At 42.1% G+C, this 23,382-nt stretch overlaps 1 protein-coding gene across 11 annotated transcripts in view; it reads right to left on the reverse strand.

Moving 5' to 3' along the window:
• The window catches only part of ank2b (ankyrin 2b, neuronal), a 154,599-nt gene that overhangs the window by 67,242 nt on the left and 63,975 nt on the right, over positions 1-23,382 (reverse strand). For 6 of the 11 annotated variants that reach the window (XM_079579539.1, XM_079579538.1, XM_079579537.1 and 3 more), the window contains exon 1: positions 9,801-10,056. The exons of 2 other annotated variants lie outside the window; for them this stretch is intronic. In XM_079579539.1, coding sequence (XP_079435665.1) covers positions 9,801-9,929 — 129 coding nt within the window. In that variant the 5' untranslated portion in view covers positions 9,930-10,056. Of the gene's footprint in view, positions 1-9,800; positions 10,058-23,382 lie in introns of those variants that run through there. 3 more of the 11 variants (XM_079579540.1, XM_079579541.1, XM_079579536.1) reach the window with 1 other exon arrangement.

Below are 23,382 nucleotides of genomic sequence, written 5' to 3' on the forward strand. Positions count from 1 at the left end.
AACGTTTTTTTAAGACCAGTTTACCATGGATTTAAGACCAAATAGGCCAAATTTTAGACTTTTTAAGGCCTTAAATTTGGATTCTTCAATTTTAGACTTTTTAAGATCCCGCGGATACCCTGTGTGATGTAAGGCAAAGCCACTTCAGTACAGATGACAACTTAAACAAGACTTCTCTAAGATGGAAAACTCCTGTGCGACTTTCAATTCACAGTTTGTCAAGAACGTAGTGGTTTGTCATTTTATCATTCATTGGTAAACTGTATAAAAATCTCATGTGTAGCTTAAGACCCTGGGGACCTTAATACAGTAAATGATCAAATATGTAAGTGGCTTAATGCTAAACCAGATCAAATGATGTAAATGATGTCGGGGAGCATAAGTAGACCCACAGGGGGCGGTGTAGAATCCCACATCGGTGCCTCGTGCAGTGTCCGTCACTCATGTATTTTTCCACTTTGATCTCCATCTTCCTGACTTCTCTGTGAGTTTACACGGCAATACACCAAGCACAAAGGAGTATAGATAAATTATAGAAATCCAGAGCAGGTTGCTATGGAAACAATGATTTGATAAAGCTTCATGCGCAGAGGATGTTCCTTCGATCAAAATAGGAGACGTGCAGAAAAAGATGAATATTCCTCTAACTCTGAGTGTAGGGTAGAAACAACACTCTGAATTAACAACAGAGGGAAAAAACGTCAAGCCGAGGGTGTTTCATAATAATTAGTTTTGATCGGTGTGCTATTTCACTTACTTTTGTTAGTGCCAAGTTAACATTAGGCTATAGCTTCAAAGTTAAAATATTTACCGTTAAGTCTCCTCTCGTGAAGTACGAACATCCAGAGTAAGTAAATGGTTTTCTGCCCTTAACTGCTAGCCTAGCGAGACACGGCTAACTCTCCATTGGAATAAAACTTGAAACGTTAGCCTAAAAAGTTAGCTTCATGTTCCTTTCTGGTAGAACAAACACATTAAACATAAATCTTTAAGAAAACAGTTATGGTAGCGAAATGATAGACTAAACAAAAGTCAAGTAATGGAGTTCCACAAGGCGCTGTTCTTTCCCCGCTATTGTTTTATCCCTTGATTTGTTAAAAGAGAAAACATACGTTCCAATAGTAAATACATTATGTGTATTTCTCTTCAGTGTGCGTGGAAAATGTTTCTCCGCTGGCCATGGAGGACCAACAATGACTAATCAACCGCAGACAGATCATGCGTCACCGCGACACTGAGCTAAATTCACAGCACCGGCTTCAAAATGACATTTTCCTTTCTGACTCGTCTTTTGGAAGCCGTGCAGCCGTCATGCCCATCCAGCACCCACAAAAGGAGAATGTGGCATATGTGGACCTGTTTAAAAATAGCAGCCCGAACACCCACAACGCAGCGTAAAAGATGAGACGAGAATGGGCAGGAAAGAAAAGGTAAGGCAAAAAAAAAAGAATGCACATAGAAGTAGTAGTGATGCATTGTAAGAGTCCCTAGGTAGTAACAGTTATATCACACGTTCTGCACAATCTCACAAGTCGAAAGTTCAAACACATCCAAAAAAAATCCATATTATCACCTTCTGTTACTTCTCCAGCACTGTCAGATGAAAGTACGAACAACGTCAACTACACCTTATCGTGCTACCAAAGGTTTAGCCACAATTCCATGGCTTCAAAATGGCATTAAAATCATGTTTTTGTATTATATAGCTGGTTCAAGTTTGCAGCCCTGTTTTATTTGTAATCGGATACTACATTTCTTTTCTTTAAATGAGTTTCAATCACATGTTTCAAGCACCATTTGGAGCATTTCCCACCTTGCAAAAATAGAGAAAACTCCATTCATTGCTTATTATACAGAAAGAGTAGAAAAAATAAATACTTTCAGCACGACAGAACACGAAAAGCTTGAAGATTGAAGTTGTACATAGTGTTGATGTGTGGATTACTGAAGCGAATCACTGTAGTAAATAAAGAACTGGCAACAGGACGGCTTTATTCACTAAAGCCTGAATCGCCAGCTGCAGCAAGTGACTAAATCTGTTTTTCCGCTAAAAGATTTTGTACAATTTTTCGGAATTCCTGGACTGGAATTGCTGTGCTTCCTGATCGTCACCCAGCCACACAGTATCTTATTGTATCAAACCACTGAAGCAAGGACAAAGTCAAGAAAGACACACGTTCAACTAACTAAATACTGTCATATCTCTGTGTACCCAGCTGCTGCCAGCACATAGTGGATTCTCCTCTTTCGGTTGTCATGGCAATCGGAGTGGTATCCCTCATGAGCCAGTGTCCCATTGCACCACTGCACCCAGATTATTAAAAAAAAAAAGAACTAATCCAGGATTTGGTCAATCCCACTATGCTTACAGGAGTGGCCCTTAATGGGGTAGATGTATCACAGCACGAGACGAAATGTTAGCCACAAAAAAATAAAAAAGGCTCTTTCATGTCTGTAATAGGAAGTGAACAAGGGCAAAATACCTAAAGTTGGTTGCATTGTCAATTTGTTCTACCCATGTGTTCTACCGTGGAGTTCCCCAAGGGTCTGTTCTTGCACCGCTAAAGTTCATATACTGGAACTTCGCATAGCAACGTATAACTTTGTCTTGGTGAAAGCAACTGTTATCAAAGCAATCATAGACATGCAGCCATAGATAATCCATAGATGGACAGACAGGAGTAGAGGGAGAGGAAGTGGTGGAGCGGGGATTATTATTACAAGCCCGCCGCAAATATTTCCAACAGAAATTGCATAATCTGAGCATCCAGCAGCACGTAGAGATTAGACATGAAAACACACGGGAGAGCGGTGTTGCCAGCAGGACTGATAACCACTGCTTGATGCGATGACGGGCCAGTGGGGTTGAGTTTAATAACACTTAGCCAAACATGTGGATGCTTTGTCTTAATGGTAGCACTCACCCAAAAAGGTTTGGAATTATTCGTGTAGGGATTAATTTTGCTCAAAAGTTTTAAATATTAGGTTTAAATGCAACTTTGTATCATAGTAGATGGAAGAGGGACTTGCCTTGATAAAAAGCAGTATTGAATGGGAAATCCAATTATCTTTATCACCAAACAGTACATGCAGCTAAGGATCTCTAAACAATAGCCCATCAAGCTATAGTTAAAAGCTGCAGGCCATTATAATGTAAGGTCAATGCTGCACTGCACAAGACAATGGACTATGAAATGGAAGCATTGACAAGTGGCAAATGGATTACTGGAGCTCTGGGAGTCTGGGACCAAGTATCTCCAGTCTTGCTTCGGAGTCAGACATCAAAACACTAAGAAGGTGCAAGCACAATAGCGGGCATAACTGGATTAGTAGTAAAAAATAATTTCAGCTCAACCAGTAGAAGGGGATTCGCAACTGCCCCCGGGGGAGAGCGGAGGGAGTGATGATGGGAAAGAGAGAGTCGGTAGTTAGTGGGAAGGATGTTGTGGAGATGAGGAGCACAGCTGGCAGATCAGTGGGTGTCGGGATCCATTTGTCAGCAGTTATTCAGGTCCCGGGATGAGGCTGTTATCTGTAATCATTCAGGTAGTTGCGGTACTACGAGGGCCTGCTGGGGCACAAAGCTGGAAACATTTCAGCTCTTCTCCTTCAAGACAATTATCGAGATAGCAAACATTTCTAACTGCAATTGCCGGGTGTGGACAGTGATTCATAAAGCGGATGTGTTGGGGATAGACGGCAATAACACATTCAGAGAGATTCAAAGTAAAGTATTCTTCAAGGTTCCTACGTTAAAAGCAGTACTAAGTAACTTGTTTACCTTAATAAATCCTTTCCGTAGTCCCTCTGGGGGTGATACAAGTGTTAATGGGATGATTGGGGGATCTTTCATGTCTCTGTCTAGGAGCACCAATACACACTAATGGAATCATGAAGAAGAAGCTAACAGGCTAACGGGCTAGCGCCACTTAAACAGTATCTACAGTCAAGTTTGAGTGAAACAAATGATCTCCATTGTGTAATTCGATGTACAATATCCCTCTCTCCCTTTGTCTTTACGGTCAGCGTAGTATTTACTCTCAAGGACAATTAATGAGTAAAAAAATGCTACATGCTACGACACCTGCAGTGGCACTTATGGCGTCTAGGGGCATGAGTTACTTAGTACTGCTTTAAATATCAGATATTTGCTGGGATCAAGCAGCCAGTTTCTACTTCTAAAGTCAACACATATATTATCATAGTCTCCGGCTTAAAGGTCCCAGGTTCAATTCCTGAATTTGAGTGAGGAGTTTGCGCGGTGCATTTCAAACTCTGACAAGGAAGGATTAGTCTTTTTTGTCCTAACTTTGACGGCATGTCCAACCAACGCTTTCCAACATTCATGGTCACAATTCTTTTATTTTGTATGACTGACTGATTTGACCTTTAACCTGAAAAGTCCCAAAAGTCCCCTCTTGTACACGTGCTCGCTGGTACGGGAGCCAGAGCAACATGAAGAGACCCACACAGACACAGGGAGGAAGGCCACGCATGGTCCGGGACGTGACCATGGGACCTTCTTGCTTCGCAGGAGTGAGAATTGCTTCGCCAAAGTAAATGTTAAATTTCAGGCTATTCAGACCAAGCCAAGTCAGCACTTTTACTGTTAATGAAACGATTACGCCATAATTGCACTTATCAGTCCACAACACAAGCCGAACGCCTTCAAAACCTGCCCCTCTGTGTTTCTCCGTACTCAAAGGCGCAGGGTACAGAGCGTGGATGATTAATGATGACTCCTCGCTGTCACCGCATTCAACTGTATGAGGCTGCACATTCTGAACTGGCCTTGGAGCTACTGAAAAGATGAGTGCGCATTCACTTGGTGAGGTGTTCTGCTGCAGTGTGGACGGCCAAAAAAAAAAAAGAAACTGTCCGAAGAAGCAGTCCAGGCAGGTGTGTTGCGGAACGTACCAGCAGAAAATGCGATGCAAGAAAAAATCAAAAAGCTGCGATGCATTTACGCAAGATGCAGAGGTTGTGACGTTACTGCAGTAGGAAGGAAAGAGCTGAGAAAGAAACAAAAATAGCAAACTTAACATGTTGTTTGTTTATAGAACAATGCTAACATCAGCTAAGCGCAGTCTAATACTGCAACTGTTTGAATTCATTACACATCTGAGCCCTCCATGAGATGCAAGAGCTTGTCCTCAAATGAACTGCAAAACAACAATCAGTGCAAAGCAAAGTTGTTAGAGGGAACTGCTTTTTTTTGTATCCCCAAGCAAATTTCTACGGCTAATTGAGAAGCTAGGGTCTTGTTTTCTGCCTGTTGGTAGAATAAAAAACCTGCTTTGGGAAAGCAAGAGACACACCAGTTTAATGATGGTGTGAACTGTAACAAAATGCAATGTAGCTTTGTCTGTTGTATGTTTTTATGAATTGTTATCAATATGCACTGGTTTGACAGCAGCATGGGTGAAGAGTCCAAGGGAAATGTTCCATCTCTGGGACAGACCTATAAACCAGCATGTTCAAGAAAGGTCAATTGTGATCTAACCTATAATCTATTAAAACTAATATAGTCTCCTACATTTACACACAAGCACATATGACGATGTGAGAAAATGTATACCTTATTGCAATAACAATGTTATAAGGATATCTTCCATTTAAACAAAACAAACAAACAAAAAACATCAAATTGTGTCGGAACAAGACAATAGGACCAAAACTAGGCTAAAGTGGAACAAAATTAGGAAATTGCAACTGAAGTTTTGCACATTTTAAAGCTACCGCAAGACTTTTCTTTTAGATTAGGTGAGCACAGAAATGTTCAAATCTCAGCTGTAAAACCTCAGTGATTTAGCGTTATATTGTGGCTTCTTGCAATAGAGTTCGGGAAATTCCACAGTTACCATGGAGATCCGCCATCTTTGCAGTTGTTAGCATGTTGTCCATAGACAAAGATTAGCTAAAAACAGTATAAAAAGTGGAGGAAAAAGCCGTGGAACAACTCCATTAGCTGCTGAGTTACTGCTGGTAAATACATCATACATACACAACTCACTGTGGTGTGTTTTAATGTGAACAATAACTCCAGTATTTTATCTTTTAAAATCTCCATTAGTTTACAATTGCTGCTAATCCCATAACGCTTAGCGATATGACATCACATCCATGAACTCTATATGGACATTGTGTCACCAAAAAATAGGGCAACAAAAATTTTGCAATACATTGTGCAGCTCTAGTTGAATCGCAATAGGCTACATACAGACAGCTAGCTTATTCTCCCAAATTTAACAATGAATATTTGAGAATTTAAAAAAATCTCTACAACATCTGCCCATGTCGACGTTACCAACCCGCAGTGTACGACAGGAAAAACAAGACATTTCTTCTTCGTCTAGGTCATGCAAATCCTCTTTATCTTGACCTTTGGAGAGGATGAAAGGTGATTGTGGGTGCTAGCTAGCTTCTCTGATCCCGCCATCATATTACAACTACTTACGTAATATGATGTAATATTACATCTGCGTGTCTATATATTGTATAACACGTCAGAAAGACATACAGTAGCCTTTTGACACTAGCCAATATTAGCATTTGAGGTTAATTATTTCCAAACTAGCCACAAATAACACAGCTGGGTGATGGAAAGGTCAGCCATCTTGCTACAGGCAGGAACTCCGGCAAATTGAATCTATTAATCACTTTTAGATGTGTTTGTGAAAGAGAGAGGCCACGGCGTAATCCATGTGATAATCCCCATCGGTCGATAATACAACCAGACCGTGATCAGCCTGCAGGTGAAAATGGGGGATCAGGGAATGTGTTTTTATGGGTTCTATCAAAAATAAGCAATAACAGTGAATGAGAAACATGCAATTTCACGAGTCATTCTGATCACGTTGGTATTGGCTTTGAGAGCAGCTTGTGAGGAATTTTCCGACAAAACCCACTACAGAAAATTGAAGATTAGATTCACTATTACATTATACTATTACTTATACTATGGACCTAGAGTCTGAAAAAAGAATACACTCCAAAAAAGAGCCTTAAAATAACCATACATTCATATTTTTTTCTGCTTCTTTTTACATAATCTTCAGTGGCTTTTGGGTCATTTTGATTGGCCGCGGGCTCCTGTGGCTTTCGGGTCAAAATGACCGACAGCCCCACAATGAGAGTAGCTAACACAAGATACTTGACAGTGATCACCACAGAAAGTGACACATTTCTGAGATTGCAATTTAAAATCACTCTGTCTTCAAGCATAGTAACAATCCAGCATGGCTCGTTTACATGCATCAGTTTCACATGTGTTTATTAACCTGCCAACTAAATAAACATGACAGCAAGAATGGTTCCTTACATGTTAAAGCTACTGTGGGCCAGTTTATGCTAAAGTTCTCGTAGCTATAGTATGAAATATGTGAATGCTAATGCTAGCAATTATTTTACACATTTCTAGTAGCTGTCGAATGACATTTCTTTTATGCTAATGCTAGCTATTGTTTTACAGAGTCTGTGTACACTGGTGTGTGAATGAGAGAGTGAATGGGTGAGTGGTTCCTCGATGTAAAGCGCTTTGAGTGCTTAAAGCAGGTAGAAAGGTGCAATATAGATCATTTACTAGCTATTGAATGGACATTTTTTTAGGCTAATGCTAGCTATTGTTTTACACATCTATTTTTTTTTCCAATAAAAAAGATACCACTAGAGCCGTGGTCTGCACCCTTTTCAGTCCAACTACCAACTCCAAAAAAACATTCAGCTGGCTAAGTGAGTGCCACTAATAACATGTGGCCTTAATCAAGTCCAAACCCAGGTTAAAACAGGACTAAACCATAGCTTAAGGAAAAAAGGATTAAACCAAAATAAAAGTAAAGTATAATTCTCTCGAAAATATAAAACTCACTCTAAAATGTACCATGGCTATCTACTGCTGCAGATTAGCTTTACCAAATGAAGCAGCTAGCACACCACGAACTGTAGCCGCACCACAATTTGAGAACCACTGCTACAGAGCTTTCATCAGATGTAGTCCTGTTGTTAGCTAGAATAGATTACATGCATATTCAAAGGATAAATGTTGTATTTGACATGACGTGAACTTTCACTGCAGTCATGTGCCAGTCCAAACAGCGCCTTGATGCAGACAGTCTACACAGCTTACTCCCAGTCTTTGCAGTATTATGTCTAGTCTCCTTAAAGCCATCAGTGTAAAGTCATGGAGCGTGAAACTACTACAGATCACCAGTACACAGCGACTGTGCAGCAGAGTGGTGTGTACATCCACGGCTACTGCAGGTGACTCGAGCGCAGTACGATCGCGGCTCCTGAGGTGGTAGACAGTGATGGGGGGAGATTGATGAGCAACACGGCAGTCATTTATATCGGGAGCGTGTCTAGTGTGTGATGACATGATGATGGGAGAGATGAGCAGATGACAGGGGGGTTGGGGGGGGGGGGGGGGTCCTTCAGGGCTGTGAGGATGAGAGGACAGGCAGCAGACTTCAGCAGCAGTGGGAGGTTTAGCTCGCGGTTAGCTCGCTCGGTGCCATGTTGTTTTGGCTCTGTCGTGCAAGGGATTGGCAAACTTGACTTTTCATTTTTATTGCATTTTGCACGGCTGTTTCTGCGTATTTTGAGAGGCCTGGGCGAAAGAGACACTTGGGGTCCCCATGGAGCAAGCAAATTCAATGTCATACCAGAAGAGAAAGTGGTGTCAGCGTTCACCAAAGTTGGGTGAGGGTTAGAAATGGATACGTCTGAGTTTTTTTAAAGTTTTGCTTTTAGATGTCACAGTATTATGTATGTATGTATTATGGATGCAGTTACAAACTAGTTAAACTATTAGGACAACATTTTCTGGGAACCCTTTACCTTGGAACCCTAGACAGAATGGTTTGTCTACCCCATATGAAGGAGCTGATCACAATCTCAAAATTAAAATGACGTAATGTTGCAGCCCATGGAAAAACTGCAGTAAAAGCATAGGGCTCACCTTCAGATTTTACTGTCATTGAGAAAACTATTATAAGGCACATTATCCATCCATGACATTTTGGCGCTATATTTGCAGTGACAGCAGAACAGCTGACTCAGTGCTGAATCTGCGGTGGTTAGAGTAACCCACAGTGTAGCTGGATGAAGGTAGTTCTGTGGAAGTTTCATGTATGTTCCTAACGAATCATTTTCCTTTCACATTGAGAGAACGAAAACTCAGGCCGACCACAATAAGCACGTTATTCACTATGCTGTGCCTCATTTGAAAGCTTAGTTCCTTCACAATTCAAACACTTTTACAGATAGACGTTAATATTATTGTTCCCCACAAGCTAATATTTACTCTGAACTAAGTTACTGATGCCAATTTTCAACACCTTTGTTTCATTTTCGGTGTTTTCTCCCAAAAAATCCGTAGAAACCCATCGCTAATGAAAACACCAAGAAAGTGTCAGCTTTACCGAATAGCCACGTTTACTCAGGAAACAATTTTTGATATGCAAATCCATGCAAAAAGGACTTTTCTATAACTTGTAGTCATACTCAAACGACACAAGATTAAGATGTACCTACAGAATAAACTGAAGTGGAGTTTCAATGACTTCTATTGGTGATTTATTGAACTATCTATAATAGGACATGTTTTCTCATGTGCTTGACAATGGCGATGACTTGATCTGCAGCGCACAGATGACAGCCCAGGTGGGTCGGCGGCAGACAAAGTTGGTGTATGGAGGAGGTGACATGGCGTGATGGCGTGTGGCGGTGAGATGGGTGCTACACAGGCGGGCAGAACGGGGGATGCCTCTCCGCCTCTCCACCTACAACGTCCCTCGCTCTACCTTGCGTTTGCGTTCAGCCCTCTCCCTGGACCTCCTCTTCCTCTCCCGGGCTTTCTCCAGCGCCTTCAAATCCGGGGGCGGCTCCATCTCATAACGCGCCTTCTTTATGTGAGCCGCGGCGTGCGCCATGGCTGTCTCTGTTTTACTAAGATCCTCTAATAACCCAAAAAAAAAAAAACAACAACACTAAAACATCTCAAGGTTAAACTCTCTGGAAGTTACTGGACTCCTCTCTCCTCTCCTCTAGCGTCAGCCCGACTGAGGCGCGCACGGAGAGGGGAGGAAAGGCAAACCCAGGCGGAGGTGGGCGCTCTCAGCCAATCAGAAGGCACAAACAGAGACAGAGCCACGCCTCCCCCCCCATCGCCCCGCAGACGCGACGAAGGGGGTGAAAGGGCTTTGATTTGTATTACGCTCAAGAGGATTATGACATGAAAGGGAGGGGGGGGGGGCGAGGCACGGTAGCACCAAGTGTCCTTCCTTTGTGGGCAAAAAAAAAAAAGAAGGAAAGCGCCATTGTCCGAGGAGTCAGAGGGGGAGCGGATGAGGGAAATGGTACGGTCCAGCACAGGTTATTTTGGCTTGTAGTCATGGAAATAGGAAGAGAGCGCACGCTTGGGAAAAATGTTCTGGAAATGCCCGGAATATGTAAGAAAACATTTAGTACGATTGTGATGATCACAAAAATAGCAACATCAGAAAAATGTTGTATAAAACCTGCAAACGTGTTCTCAAATGCAGAAAAATAATATAAACTGCTGGTTAAATATGATTCTGAAAGAGTTTGGGGAAACATCATCATTTGTGCAATATATTGTGTCACTACTTTTCATGATAGAGATGAGAGTTAGCAGTTTCAGCACAAGCCCTGTCCATGGTCCTGGAATTAGCATCGCACGGCTAAAGATGGGCCGAAATGCTAATCCTCCCTCAAATGCACCACATGTACAGGTAGTCTTTTCAAGTTTATAAGCAGCACCATCGTTTATCACTCCAGCTTAGACTAAACAATCTATTTCCTTCAATCTCAGTTTAGCCAGATCATTAGCTAGCTCACTAACCATTAGCATAGTTAGTGTAGTAGAGGGGTTTACTAACACATAGCAACACTGTACGGCAGGTGATTAAAAGTCATGTCTTGTCTCTAGGCCTCCTCTCTCACTCTCCAAAGATAATTAGACGACAACAAACAAAACAAAAACATGTCAGCCGCCAATGCACTGAATCAATCATCATTACGACTGAGATTTACATCAAAAATACTCGACAGCAGTGACGTGAAATCATCCTGTTATTGTTAAAGCTCCTCGAAGGCTCCCACCGCAGTGTCTTATCTTTTCCCACAGCCTCACCCTTTTGGATGTTTAGCCCAATGGCGCCACCTTAGGACGACACTGCAAACTGAAATCTTCTAAGGTAGTATTTTTGGTTGTTGTAAAGCGATGGAATAATGCGAGCAGTACGAGCTCCTTGTTGTTGCCTATAAAACCACTGTGTCTGTGCATGTTCAGAGAAAGGTGATGCGTCTTCCCACTCGCACTAATACCGAAAGGAGGGATAGGGATGCTTCCTAATCTGAGGAGGGTCTGAAGAGCGATTAACGGACCGGCAGCTGCCTCCTTGCGCTTAGTGCTCGGTGTATGAAGTCTGGGAGGGCAAGACTACAAAATCATTTCAAATCATTTTTGCTCTGTTGGTTCAAATACTACTCTGCATCAGTGTTAATTTCGTCGACTAAAATATTTAGTCTTAATTTTAGTCAAAGTGATATTTTTGCTGACTTAAATTGGACTAAAACTAAATTAAAAGTTTTTCATGAGACTAAAACTATGACTAAAATGTCCAGATATTTTAGTCGACTAAAATAAGACTAAATAAAAATGAAAAGGAGAGACTAAAATCATCCAAACTTCTATTGACCGTCTGAAAGAGCCTCAGATCATTTAAATTCACTGCCAAATGAACAGGTTTGTGCTTTGTTCATGTGGAGCAGCTCCATGAAGCAGAGGAACCACATTAAATATGATTATAATGAATATTATCAATGTAAGTCGACTAAATTAGTCTTAATTTTAGTCGACTAAATTGACATGCAATTTTAGTCGACTAAAACTAGACTAAAATTGAAACAATTTTTTTTGACTAAGTCTTGACTAAAATGAACTTACATTTTAGTCAAAAGACTAAGACTAAAACTAAACTAAAATATGTTGTCAAAATGAACACTGCTCTGCATTAATAGATTTAAACTGGAAATGATATAACATGTATTCAGATCATAAAACAACTGCAGATCTCTTAATGATGCATATTAATATCAATACAAAATATATCAAACTTCTACATAATAACATTAGAGTAGAGTAAGAGAACTTCCTGATATAAATCCATTTGCTACAATGATGTTTGAATATGTCAAAAAACCGCTATAGAAAGAGGGTGGAAGTTAAGACGAAACAGACTGGCATTAGTCTCATCGAAAGTATAGCACCAGGAATGACCTATGACCTCTATGTTTAAGATCCTGTTAGTAGAGATAATAGGTTCATGAGGAGACAGCAGGAGCGAATTGCCAACACAAACAGCTAGAGCATAGACGACCACGGCTTAAGAGAAATTGTATTCTCAAAATGTTTGTATAGGAGGGTGACAGCACTAAGCTACACTTGAGCTGTCTGTTCAACTAATTCAAAGTCTTTTTTTAAAAAATATAAATATTCCTGCCAGGAAGCGGCTGAATGCAATGGAGGAATTGATGAAAACAAAATTACTCTACATGCAGTTCACATCAGGCAGCAGTGCAATGGTGCCCTCTAGTGGTCCAGGCGTGTCAGATTTGAAGCTGAACTTATCTGAGTGGACCAGCATCATCAGAAACAACAGCCTCCCACTGAACCCCAGCTGTCCAAGAGATGACTTACCTGGAAGACAAGAAACAACAGGACTTATAAACATGAGGACGACCTGACATTCTGTATGCAAATGCTAGAATGATCAATAATGCGCTTTTGTAGATATTATAACTGGACAACAAAGCATTTTTTGCAATACGTTCAAATATGTAGCCTACTGTTAATGAAACAAATCAGTAATGTAGTAGTAAAGTAAAGTAACATGGAATCAGGATGGGAAATGTTTGGTAACAAAGAGATAATGGCGGTTATGCTCCATATTATCACCGTATTATTATCTAAGAACATACTAAACATGTTTCTTGTGATTCAAAGTCTTTATACTGGGTTAGGGATATGACGTTTGTTCATATTAACATGAAGAAAGTGTCATCGAGCTTTATGGACATGGCGTGTGCCCTGTTTCCATGTGATTATGAAAAACATCACGTTACTTAAAAGTTAACATGTCCTTTTTTTTTCCCTGTAGGCAATTTTGTCCCAGGCATTTGACCCATCCTTCAATGCCTACTGGGACAACCCGTCAGAAACAGTGGGTAACCCAAGTCCAGGTGTCGAGCCCGGCTAACGGTCAGGATCATATGGCCTTGAGGATTAACCTATAGTGCATGTTTTGGGGTGAAACCAGACACGTGGAATGAGAATTATGCAAACTCCACACAGAGAGGCCCACACAGTCTGAGAATGGAACCCATGACCTTGTTGCTACGAGGAAACAGTGTTAACCACTCAGCCTCCTTCTTTCATTTACAAACAATGAAATAATGAGCACATACATTTGAAACTGTTCGTCCAAACTTTTCCTGAATTCCGAATATCCCAAAACTTCACAGGGATGAGCCTATAAGCACATTTCACAACTCTTAAAGAAGCAATGCGAGAACTAGCCACCATTATTCTGCAGCTCACAAATATCATTTTACCCTCAAATGTCTGCTTTTACTATATACTGAGATGCTAACAAACAAACATACACAAACAAAATGTGATATAGGGCCTATATGGGGCCCATATGGTACCATGCTATTTACATTGGGAGAAAAAAAAAACTAAAAGTATGAAAAACAAACAAACAAAAAAACATAATGCAGCCTATTGATTAATCATGTTGACACAAATGTTCCTACCTGGGCTTAGCACCTTATACAAAGTGTTAAAACATAAATATACTCAAAGTAAATGCTGAATTATCTCGTGGACTAGAGATAGAGATACCATGGACTCTGCATCACTTACTAAGCACACTGACAGCTTACACCTATTGAACTCACAATTAGTGTTATCTGTCCTTGAGTGTGTGCACCGCCCTGGCACAAACCCCAGACACAAAGACGCCAAAACCTGCACCATCACCCCCATCTGATCCCTTGGAGCCCAATTGTTTTGTGCGTGTGTGTGTGTGTTGTTGTTGTTTTTTTGTCCTTGGGGGCTTTTACTCAGCCACACAGGCCCCATTAACCTGGCCCCACCCCTGTGTCCTCGCCACGCTGTGAATGCCCCGGAGTGAACCGTGCTAGCATATGCCGCGCGTCGAACCCCGTATCTGCCGCTATTGTCGCCGTTTAGGCCCATTTAAATCCAATATTTCATCCGTGACACGCTCCGTGGTGGGTTCTACCAACAGAGAGGGGGGGTGTCAATTGTCTAAAAGGGGGAGAGGGGGCATTCATCTTCGCCGTGACAGGAGTGTGAAAAGATAAGGCTAAAGCAGGCTAACCAGGCTAACTAGCAGACAATAGAACACGATAACGCGTTTAGCTGATGAGATGGACGGTCATTTTGGTGCTACACAAAGGTTGTGTGTGTGTTGCTGCTGGGTTACGTCATATTACAGCTATGACAGATAATAATGAGAGGAATTCAATAGGGTTAGCATGTGTTCCCGCTAATTGTTGTAAGGCATTATAATCGGTTCTTTTGTAATTCACGGGGAACCAAAAGTAGAATCCAATGTCACTGGTAGCAGATGTGGTCATAATGGAGCGGAAGTGAAAGACGGCTTTATCCAACAGCAAAACAACTTCATTAAAAAAAAAATTCGATCCGGTACTTTAACGATACTTGGTTTTGATACCGATACCGGAATGATACTTTTTCCGAAACCTAAAGTATTTGTCATCTAGAACCAGAAAACAGAACAATAGTGTTTAGATTATATTCAAATTTACAATGTCAAGAAATGTGTGGAAAATTGGGAATAATTTGGGGGGAAATTGGGAGAAACTGTGCCAAAGAAATAAGGAAAAATTGTGTAAAATTGGGCTAAAATAGGGGAGAAAATAGGAGGGAAATGGGGAAAAATGTGGAGGAAATTATGGAAAAATTTTGGGGAAAATTGAGGACATAAATTGGGGGAAATAGGGAAAATTTTAGTCATAGAAATGGGAGACAAATGAGGGAAGTAGGGAAAAAAAAATAGGGCAAACATTTGGGGGTGGGGATCATTTATTTGAGCTGAAACAACAGAGCTACTTCATTTATTGCTGTCCCTGAACCAACTGGTGTAGATTGAGTTGAATAGTGTTGTGGTAATGGACTAGTAGTTCTCGTTGCAGTAGCAGAAGCAGGACAAGTCAAATGTGCCGAAAGAGTGAAGCCGTAAAAATGATCCGGGCCTGTGTTTACCTCGCCATTGTCCAAAGAGCGAGTCACGATATCCCAAAAGGCGGAGAAACAACAAGACTCTACCTGCTGAGCACAGTGAGTAAACCGCCAAACCTGTGCAGTCGTTAACTCCAACATAACCCACTCCTGTCCTTTCTATTAACCAGGCGCTCACGGTCTCTCCATCACCCGTCGCCATGGTAACAGCGGGTGCGGGGCGGTGTCCGTGGTGACGGCGAAGCGGGGTGTAGAAAGTCTCTCTGAGGAGCTGTGCCGGAGGAGTGTTTCTCTGGGGCTTCATCAGCGCGACTCTCACTAATGAACCAGTGCTAGGCGGGACACGGGGTGGGGGGGACACAGGGGGACACAGGGGGGGGGACAAAGGGGGACACGGGGGGCCACCAGGACTTATACCGGACATGCAGGAGGAAAGGATCACCATTTGGTTCTGGTTTTGTAAAGAGTTTGTGTGCTAGTTGCATGCTAACCTAACTAGCAATAGCACAGAACTGTAGAAAATAAAAACAAACTCAAAAATGGTGTCGTTCAAAATCCTTCCCAGTGTTCCCAACGCATTTCTAACCTATTTTTTCTTCACACGGATTTCAATAGCAAGTAAAGATGAGCTAAAATTACATCAAAACATCAGTGAAAAGGAAAGAAACAACATGAAACAAAGGAAACAGAATGACTGAGGCACCGGTAGCCTGTTCATCTGGAGCCTCTTGGACACAAATGAGCCATCCCATACTGCACTGGGGCCATAATGACATCATAAGTCATACTCGCTCATGCTCACACACACTGTACTCCTTCAAATGCCCCCCACTTTCTGCAGAGCTCTGACTTTCAACCTCTTCCCGTGATCTGATTGTGGATTATCATGACTAATGTGTCCATATTGGGATTCTGAGGTCAAGTAGCTCCACATTAACTCAAATAACGTTCACCAGCGCAGCCTGTTAGCCTGTTAGCCGTGTTCGATCCTGATCCGGGGGTGCAGGGTTGGAGGGGAAATCCTCAAGGGAAGATTATGAGGCAAAAAATTCCCAAGGTGGACCGAGCTCTATCAGAAGGAGAGGGAATTCTTGAATGGCGCGTAATGTGGAATTTCGTTGGCAATAGCTAAGAACGGTGTTGCCTTTTCAATGTGAATGAGTTTTTAATTTAGTCGCCAGGAGTCTATCCCTCCTTACGTAATATGCAAATTGGCGCCGTTATTGCCCGCAGTTTAGCAAAACAGATGGTCCATTGCAAACGTCAGCAAACAGGAGCGAGCCCGACCATGGCATCCCCCACGGGAAAGTACAAACCACCTTGATGCTTATGTAGAGCGTTCAACAGAGGTATAGCACAGTCATTTTAGAAGCGAGGAGCTAAAGGCTATGGGGGAAAGTCTTTAGTCTATCAATCTGTCAGGCTATTTCTATACACAGTCATAGCTCATAGTCAATACATAGTCAGTTTTGTGCAATGGTCTATGGAGCTGGACAATCTCAAACTTCATGAACTGAAAAGTCAACAGAGCATTTCACCATATCTTCAAATATTTGGCATTTTCTTTTCACGTTAAGTGTCCTATATGGACTTCCAGAAGTTGCCAGAGCAGGTGGGGCTGTTGATCTCCACTGTCTTGCCCATTGATAACAAGATGTTTTGAAAAAATTGCAACGGAAGGAAGGAAACTTGAACAGCATGAACCGTCATGAGGCTAACCACAAACACCGACACCGTTTATACTCGAACCAAAGCCTGCTGCTGCTGATCCATGTGAAATCATTCAAAATGTGGCCACACAATCCTTTGCAACACAGACGTAAAGTTGAAATCTTCCAGCTTCCACCGCGACACCTCTTACCTGTCCTGTTGCTCCCACCACCATCCCTGCGCTCATGGACGACCCCGCGTCCGCGACAACGCCGCCCGCGGGTCAAACGCACTCAACCGATCCGCCAATAACTCCCGGTGCGATCCGAGCCGAGGCCAGAGATGCCAACGCGCCACGGTCTTTGGCTACTGTGGAGGGATTAACGTGCTGCTGGAGGTATTAGCAAGCGCACGGGCTGCAGGCGCACGCGGGCGCTAAGGGCTGGCCGCTTTCTTAGAGAGGATTATCTGGACAAAAATAGAGGAGACTTTTCTACTGACCTACAATCAGGTCGGAGACGCGGCGGACCAACAATGGACATTTGTAATTGGGAAAATTGGTGGCCGGGTGTTCAGCCGAAGACGAATTTCCCAACGAGGTCTTGAAAAAGAAGTGCGTGATTAGCTAATTGTAAGCTAATGCTAAGTGGCGGCTAACTACTTTGGTCAAGGTCGTGACATGGACAATTTTCTCTGGCCTGTGTTACTGGTTGGAACGTGGGTCAAATGCAGAAATGTTAGCTTGCAAAAATTAGTCAAAGAGAAGTTTGCAATTAGCTAACTACAAAATGGCGGCTAACTCCCTTGCTAATTTATTGTAGCGTGGTCGTTTTATTGTTCTTTTGCAGCAGTGACTTTCCTGTAGAATCAGTGAGGAAAATGCCAGCAAATCTGTGCCTAGAAAGATGACATTTTTGTCGCAGGGAGAAGATTAATCAAAATGTCCCATGTTCGGAAGGATTTGAGGGCGTTTTATGACAAGCGTTACGTCATAGAGCGAGTCTGTATTAGTCTGGTCGCCAGGGCAAAGTCAGGACAATGAAGAATTTTGATTTGAAAGTATTTGATCGTAAATCATGATAGAGCGCCGGTCTGGAGTGGCAAACATCAATCATTGTAAGTAAATATAGCCGAGAATGCTTAGTTTTAAACAACATTTAAGCTGTTGAGACTATAAGAAACATAATATCATAGTTCAAACAAATTTAAAATGACACATGACAACTCGAGATGTTCAGGTTGAAAGCTGGGCCACATTATGTTCATCTGCAATAATAGATAGAGATAGAGGTCAAGACAAATCTTAAGAAGACAATCACATTTTTTCCTAATCTTTATCAGATGTTTAAGATACAGCAGGCCTTTCAGACTCAAACTCACAGTGTGTGGGAGTAATACTGAAAATGTACACGCTCATACAGTTTGGGATTGAATGCTGTGGCCAAACTCTGACATTTCGTTGGTAAAAATGCGAAACTTGAAGGCTCGGTAGCACAGCGGTCGCTTGTGCTTAACGGGAAAAAGGTCCCGGGTTCCATTCCCACCTGGACGGGGCCTTTCTGTGTGGAGTTTGCATGTTCTGCGCGTCTGCGTAGGTTTTCATCCGGGTACTTCAGTTTCCCCCACCACTAAACGCAGGAACAATCGTATGAATGGTGTGTGTGCTTCTGTCAGTCTCCCCCAGGGGAAACCGAAGCTACATACAGTATGTAGTTTACCACCACCGAGGATGGAGTGAATGTAAAATTGTCTCATGTAAATGCTTTGTGACCATGTCTGTGAAAGGGGCTATAGAAACAAAGCTCTTCTTCTTCTAAATGCAATACCAACTGAGTATTTGAACTTCTGAAATCATCATTAATATTCACTAACCAAGAATCAGAGGCAGTTTTGACATAACAACACAATCCCGATCTTTATAAAGGAACAAATCGAAAAGAACTGAGATTTGAAATGTACAGTAGCAATTTAAAATGCACTTTGAGTTACAGCTACAGATAGACTGGGCTTGGCCTCCAAAATGTCAGTCTTTCGCGTTTTACATCTGCATGCATAAAATGACATACTTAGCACTGACCTCTGCAACCCCAGCCTAAACATGTGCCTTTTCACATCGCCTGTGTACATAGGAAGTGATTCAAAGGCGACATTAATGGCAACACTGCTGCCCATGCCCTACCACATGACCTCCATGGGGTGTTAAATAATGCATGCAGCCACCGGGGGGAGGTAGAGAGGAGGTTAGGGTAGGGGGGGCTAAAGGGGTGTGGGTGTGAGATGATTATTCACCACAGCCTGGACCGATGCGGTGGGGGTGGGGTCTTGCAGCATTGAGATATTGCATATTCAAGAAGAAACACACTGACACGAATTTGATTTTGTCCCAAAAAAAAACACTGTCGCAAAGTTACATTTATAGCTTTTAACCATAAAGCTGTGCTGGATCAGGGTGTAGAGTGTTGTCATGTCAAGCTGAGCGACCGCTATTTGATGTGACACGAGTTCAAAGGCCATCTGATAGAGATCCAGGCGCCGGAATGACCCAAACGCCATCAGCCAACCGGAATGCGTTCCTCGATCCGTCACCTGCCACCCATCCCTGAATTAATGTCGCAAGGTGTTGATTAAAATCGAAGTACACGGCCTCCAGTTTGAAATGCTATCAAAATATACACTGATTTACAGGCCGCGGAGTGAGTTGAGTATCATCACTGGCGCGTTATCAAATGTAAATGAGAGATGCCTTGTAGCCTGTATCGTCAATCTGTATTAGTGGTTAGGCAAGGTTATACTGTATGATGTGGACAGAAGGAATGGAGGCAAAAGGCATCTGTAGGTTCCAGATTTGAGCTACACAATGCACACTTGTTTGTGTTTAATGAAGAGGTTTTGTTTAGTTCTCTTTAATCAAAACATTTAGTAAGTGTTAAGATAGTTGATGGTAGAATGATAGAAGAAACATAATATAACAAAAATCCATCTGACTTTTATAGGAAAGTCCCATAAAGATTTGAGAATCCCTTTTTCAGTAGTCCTGTGCTCAGAAGGGACTCTATTATACATGTTTTAGTGGTAGAGGAACCATGAGGAAACCTACGAAGACACGGGAACTGCCTGCAAGGCTGTAAGACATTGAAGTAACTTGCGGTATACCATACGGAGGAGCAATATTGCGATAATAGCGATATTATTGTTTTCAGCTAGCAGAAATCTGGATCAATACAGAGGGTTAAACTGAAAATAAATTAGGAAATGTTTAAGTAAAACTGAACTTTTACACATTTTGAAGTTCTGTTCACGATTTGTTCTTGACTGAGTTTGCAGAAAATCAGATGAAGACTTTAGTGATGTTGCGATTCTTGTGATATGTATATTGCATCGCCTAATATCGCGATATTTTTTTGCGATGTATTGTGCAGCTTTACAAGCTATGCAGCCGCATTGTAGAACCTCAAACAAATATGTGATAACCAGCACTATAAAGAAATTAGAGATCGCTTAATAATGGCTGCTCGGATCATTCATAGCTTTGGGGCATATAATCAAAGACATTCTCTCGTAAAGAACTGAATAGTCAATAGTCCATTGTAGTCTCTGGTAATAAGTCCTACTAGAGCAGCTGTTAAGTAGCAAGACAGAATTATAAATCAAGCTAATGTGGAAAACAAGACATGCCACCAATTGACCATCCATTCTGACCGATTACATTCCCTGTAACCCCCAGCTCGACTCTTCTCTCCTCTGACCTTCTATTTAATGTAATAAAAAATGTACTTGACACCAACCAAAACATCAACAATGTTGCCCATGACACCGAATACAACACTTTTCCTTGTTCTGCCGATTTAAAAAGACACTCCCGAGAATGCTGGAAGGTTGTCTTGGCGTTGCGTAACAAGGAGATCTTTCAGCGCGTGTGAAAAGACTGGCCTTTTTCGCCTTGCTCTCTGGATGCCTGGTGAGCTGTCAGGTCCCCAGTGCAGCCTTCCGCATCTATGACGGCCTTGTCAGTGGAAAGGGCCTTTAAATTCTTCATAGTCCGAGTGTGTCAGCTCAAAGACATGCGCGGGCTCTGGTGTGTGACCTGAGCGCCTAGCAATGTGGCTCAAAACATGAAAACAGAAGCGATGTCAGTGACCTTGGGTGGCCGAACAGACTGGTGGAATTGACAAAGACGGCCTTTCTTTGTTAAGGCTCTTATAATTCGTCCTCCTACAAATTATAACATGCCATTTTAAAGGTCATTTACAAGAAGGATGTGGCCTTAAGCTTGATCGACATGTACAAATTATGTGTTATGCAATCCCACAGGGCTGTAACTTAGGTCCATTATTATTAACTGTGTAATTTACCAAGCAGAGAGCATATATAAGAGATCTAAAAACTAAAACACCTAATACTTAATACATTAATGGCTACATTGTCAGATTTTACTGAATGAAAGCCAGTTCTTGACCAAAAGTGTCTATCTTCTCAGAATAAAAATGGAAGGAAAGCAAAGAAGGCCTTTCTTTGTTAAGGCTCTTATAATTTGTCATCTTACAAATTATAATATGCCATTTTAAAGGTAATTTACAAGAAGGATGTGGCCTTAAGTTTGATCTACATTTACAATATGTGTTATGGCATCCCACAGGGCTGTAACTTGGGTCCATTATTATTAACTGTAGTTTACCAAGCAGAGAGCATATATAAGAGGTCTAAAAACTAAAACAACAAATATACACATACATTAATGGTTACAGTGTCAGATTATACTGAAAAAAAGCCAGTTATTGACCAAATGTGTCAATCTTTTTAGAATAAAAATGGAAGGAAAGCATTTGTCATTGTGTTTAAAAGCTACAGGATCCTGTCAGCTGTACATGTGCTCTGTCCTTGTTTACTTTCTTATTCACCACCCTCTTTCTTCGCCCTAATCTTCGAATTAATCCGATGCTCTCACTCACATCTCTAGCCGCCCCAACTCCATCTGACTGCTGTTTTTTTCTTATTTTACTCCCACCCTCTCCCTTCTCAAATCTCTCTCCCGTCTGTGTGTTTAGAGGCATGAAGCCACCTCGCCTTTACAGAACCGCACTGGTCGGAATAATCCAGTTAGCACAGCTCCGAGGAGGGATCCATTGAATCAACGCGTCCCACCGTGGGCATCACCTTTTGTTTCGGGCTAATCCCCCTCACGCAGCTCCGCCACACGCCCTGAAGTCCCCACAACGCAGCTACACCACACACTCCCTGCCTCACACTCACCGCTGTCTTCAGGGTGTCACCAGACCATCACATCGCATGAGCGTACACAATGACAAGACGTCTGGCTGCATCTGCGTACATCAGCTATACCTGCCAGTTGTCAGTGCTTCAACCTGGAGGAACTGGTAAACAACGCAGCTGCCACAAGTTGGACAAAGAATAACTGCTTGCCGGGTGTCAGTGAAAGCAGGTGCTCAACTGATTAAGTGTACTATAATGATGTAATAAATAAACATAACGGGAGGAGGAAATGCAGGCTCATTTGCCAAAGGTTTCATGTATGAAGATCACCAGAGGATGGGCCAAGACGGATACGTCACGTTGCCCAGCATGTTGATTTGAATGAAATTTGAAAAAAATCTACCCTTTAGTAAACAGGAAAGTCACACTGTGTTTCAGAATCTCAATTACCGGGCTAGGTATACGTAGAATAATTGTTCAGTACCAGCACTTTAAAGGTTTATCTGAACAATACTTGGAACATCGGGCTATTTTGGTCATTGAACATTGAACCAGAATGATAATGTTCATATTAAAACAATTTCTTTGAACAAAACCTGTAGGTTTTCCTATTTATTTGAGCTAGGACAACCATCTACCCCTCCCAGAACCGCCACCTTAACGTGGTGGAGGGGTTTGAGCGCCTGAATGATTCTGGGGGCTATGTTGTCGGGGGCTTTGTGCCCCTGGTAGGGTCTCCCATGGCAAACAGGTCCTAGGTGACGGTTTAGACAAAGAGCGGTTCAGAAGCTCCTTATGAGAGACCAACAGGCCTGTTTAATCGTGAGACCGTCCTTCTGTGGACCCACCACCTGCAGGAGGAGCCATAGGGGCTGGTGCAATGTGATTTGGGCAGCTCCAACAGCTGCCCCCACGACCCAGCAACGGAAAAGTGGAAGTGGATGGATGGATGGATGGATGGATGGATGGATGGATGGATGGATGGATGGACGGACAGACAGACAGCCAGCCATCTAACTTTCTTTTGTCCTCTCTTATGATCCATCAGGCATCCAAATATGGTATCTTTCTGTTTAACTCTTTCTGTTTAATAAAACAGAACAGGCAAAGGCTATGGGAATAATGTAATACACAAAAGCCATTAAGCTTTCATTTGGAAATGTTCATGCATAAGAATCAACCATACCCTTGGGCTATGTGTTATACTT

Source organism: Gobius niger (assembly GCF_951799975.1).
Source record: "Gobius niger genome assembly, chromosome: 21".
Taxonomy (NCBI): Eukaryota; Metazoa; Chordata; class Actinopteri; order Gobiiformes; family Gobiidae; genus Gobius; species Gobius niger.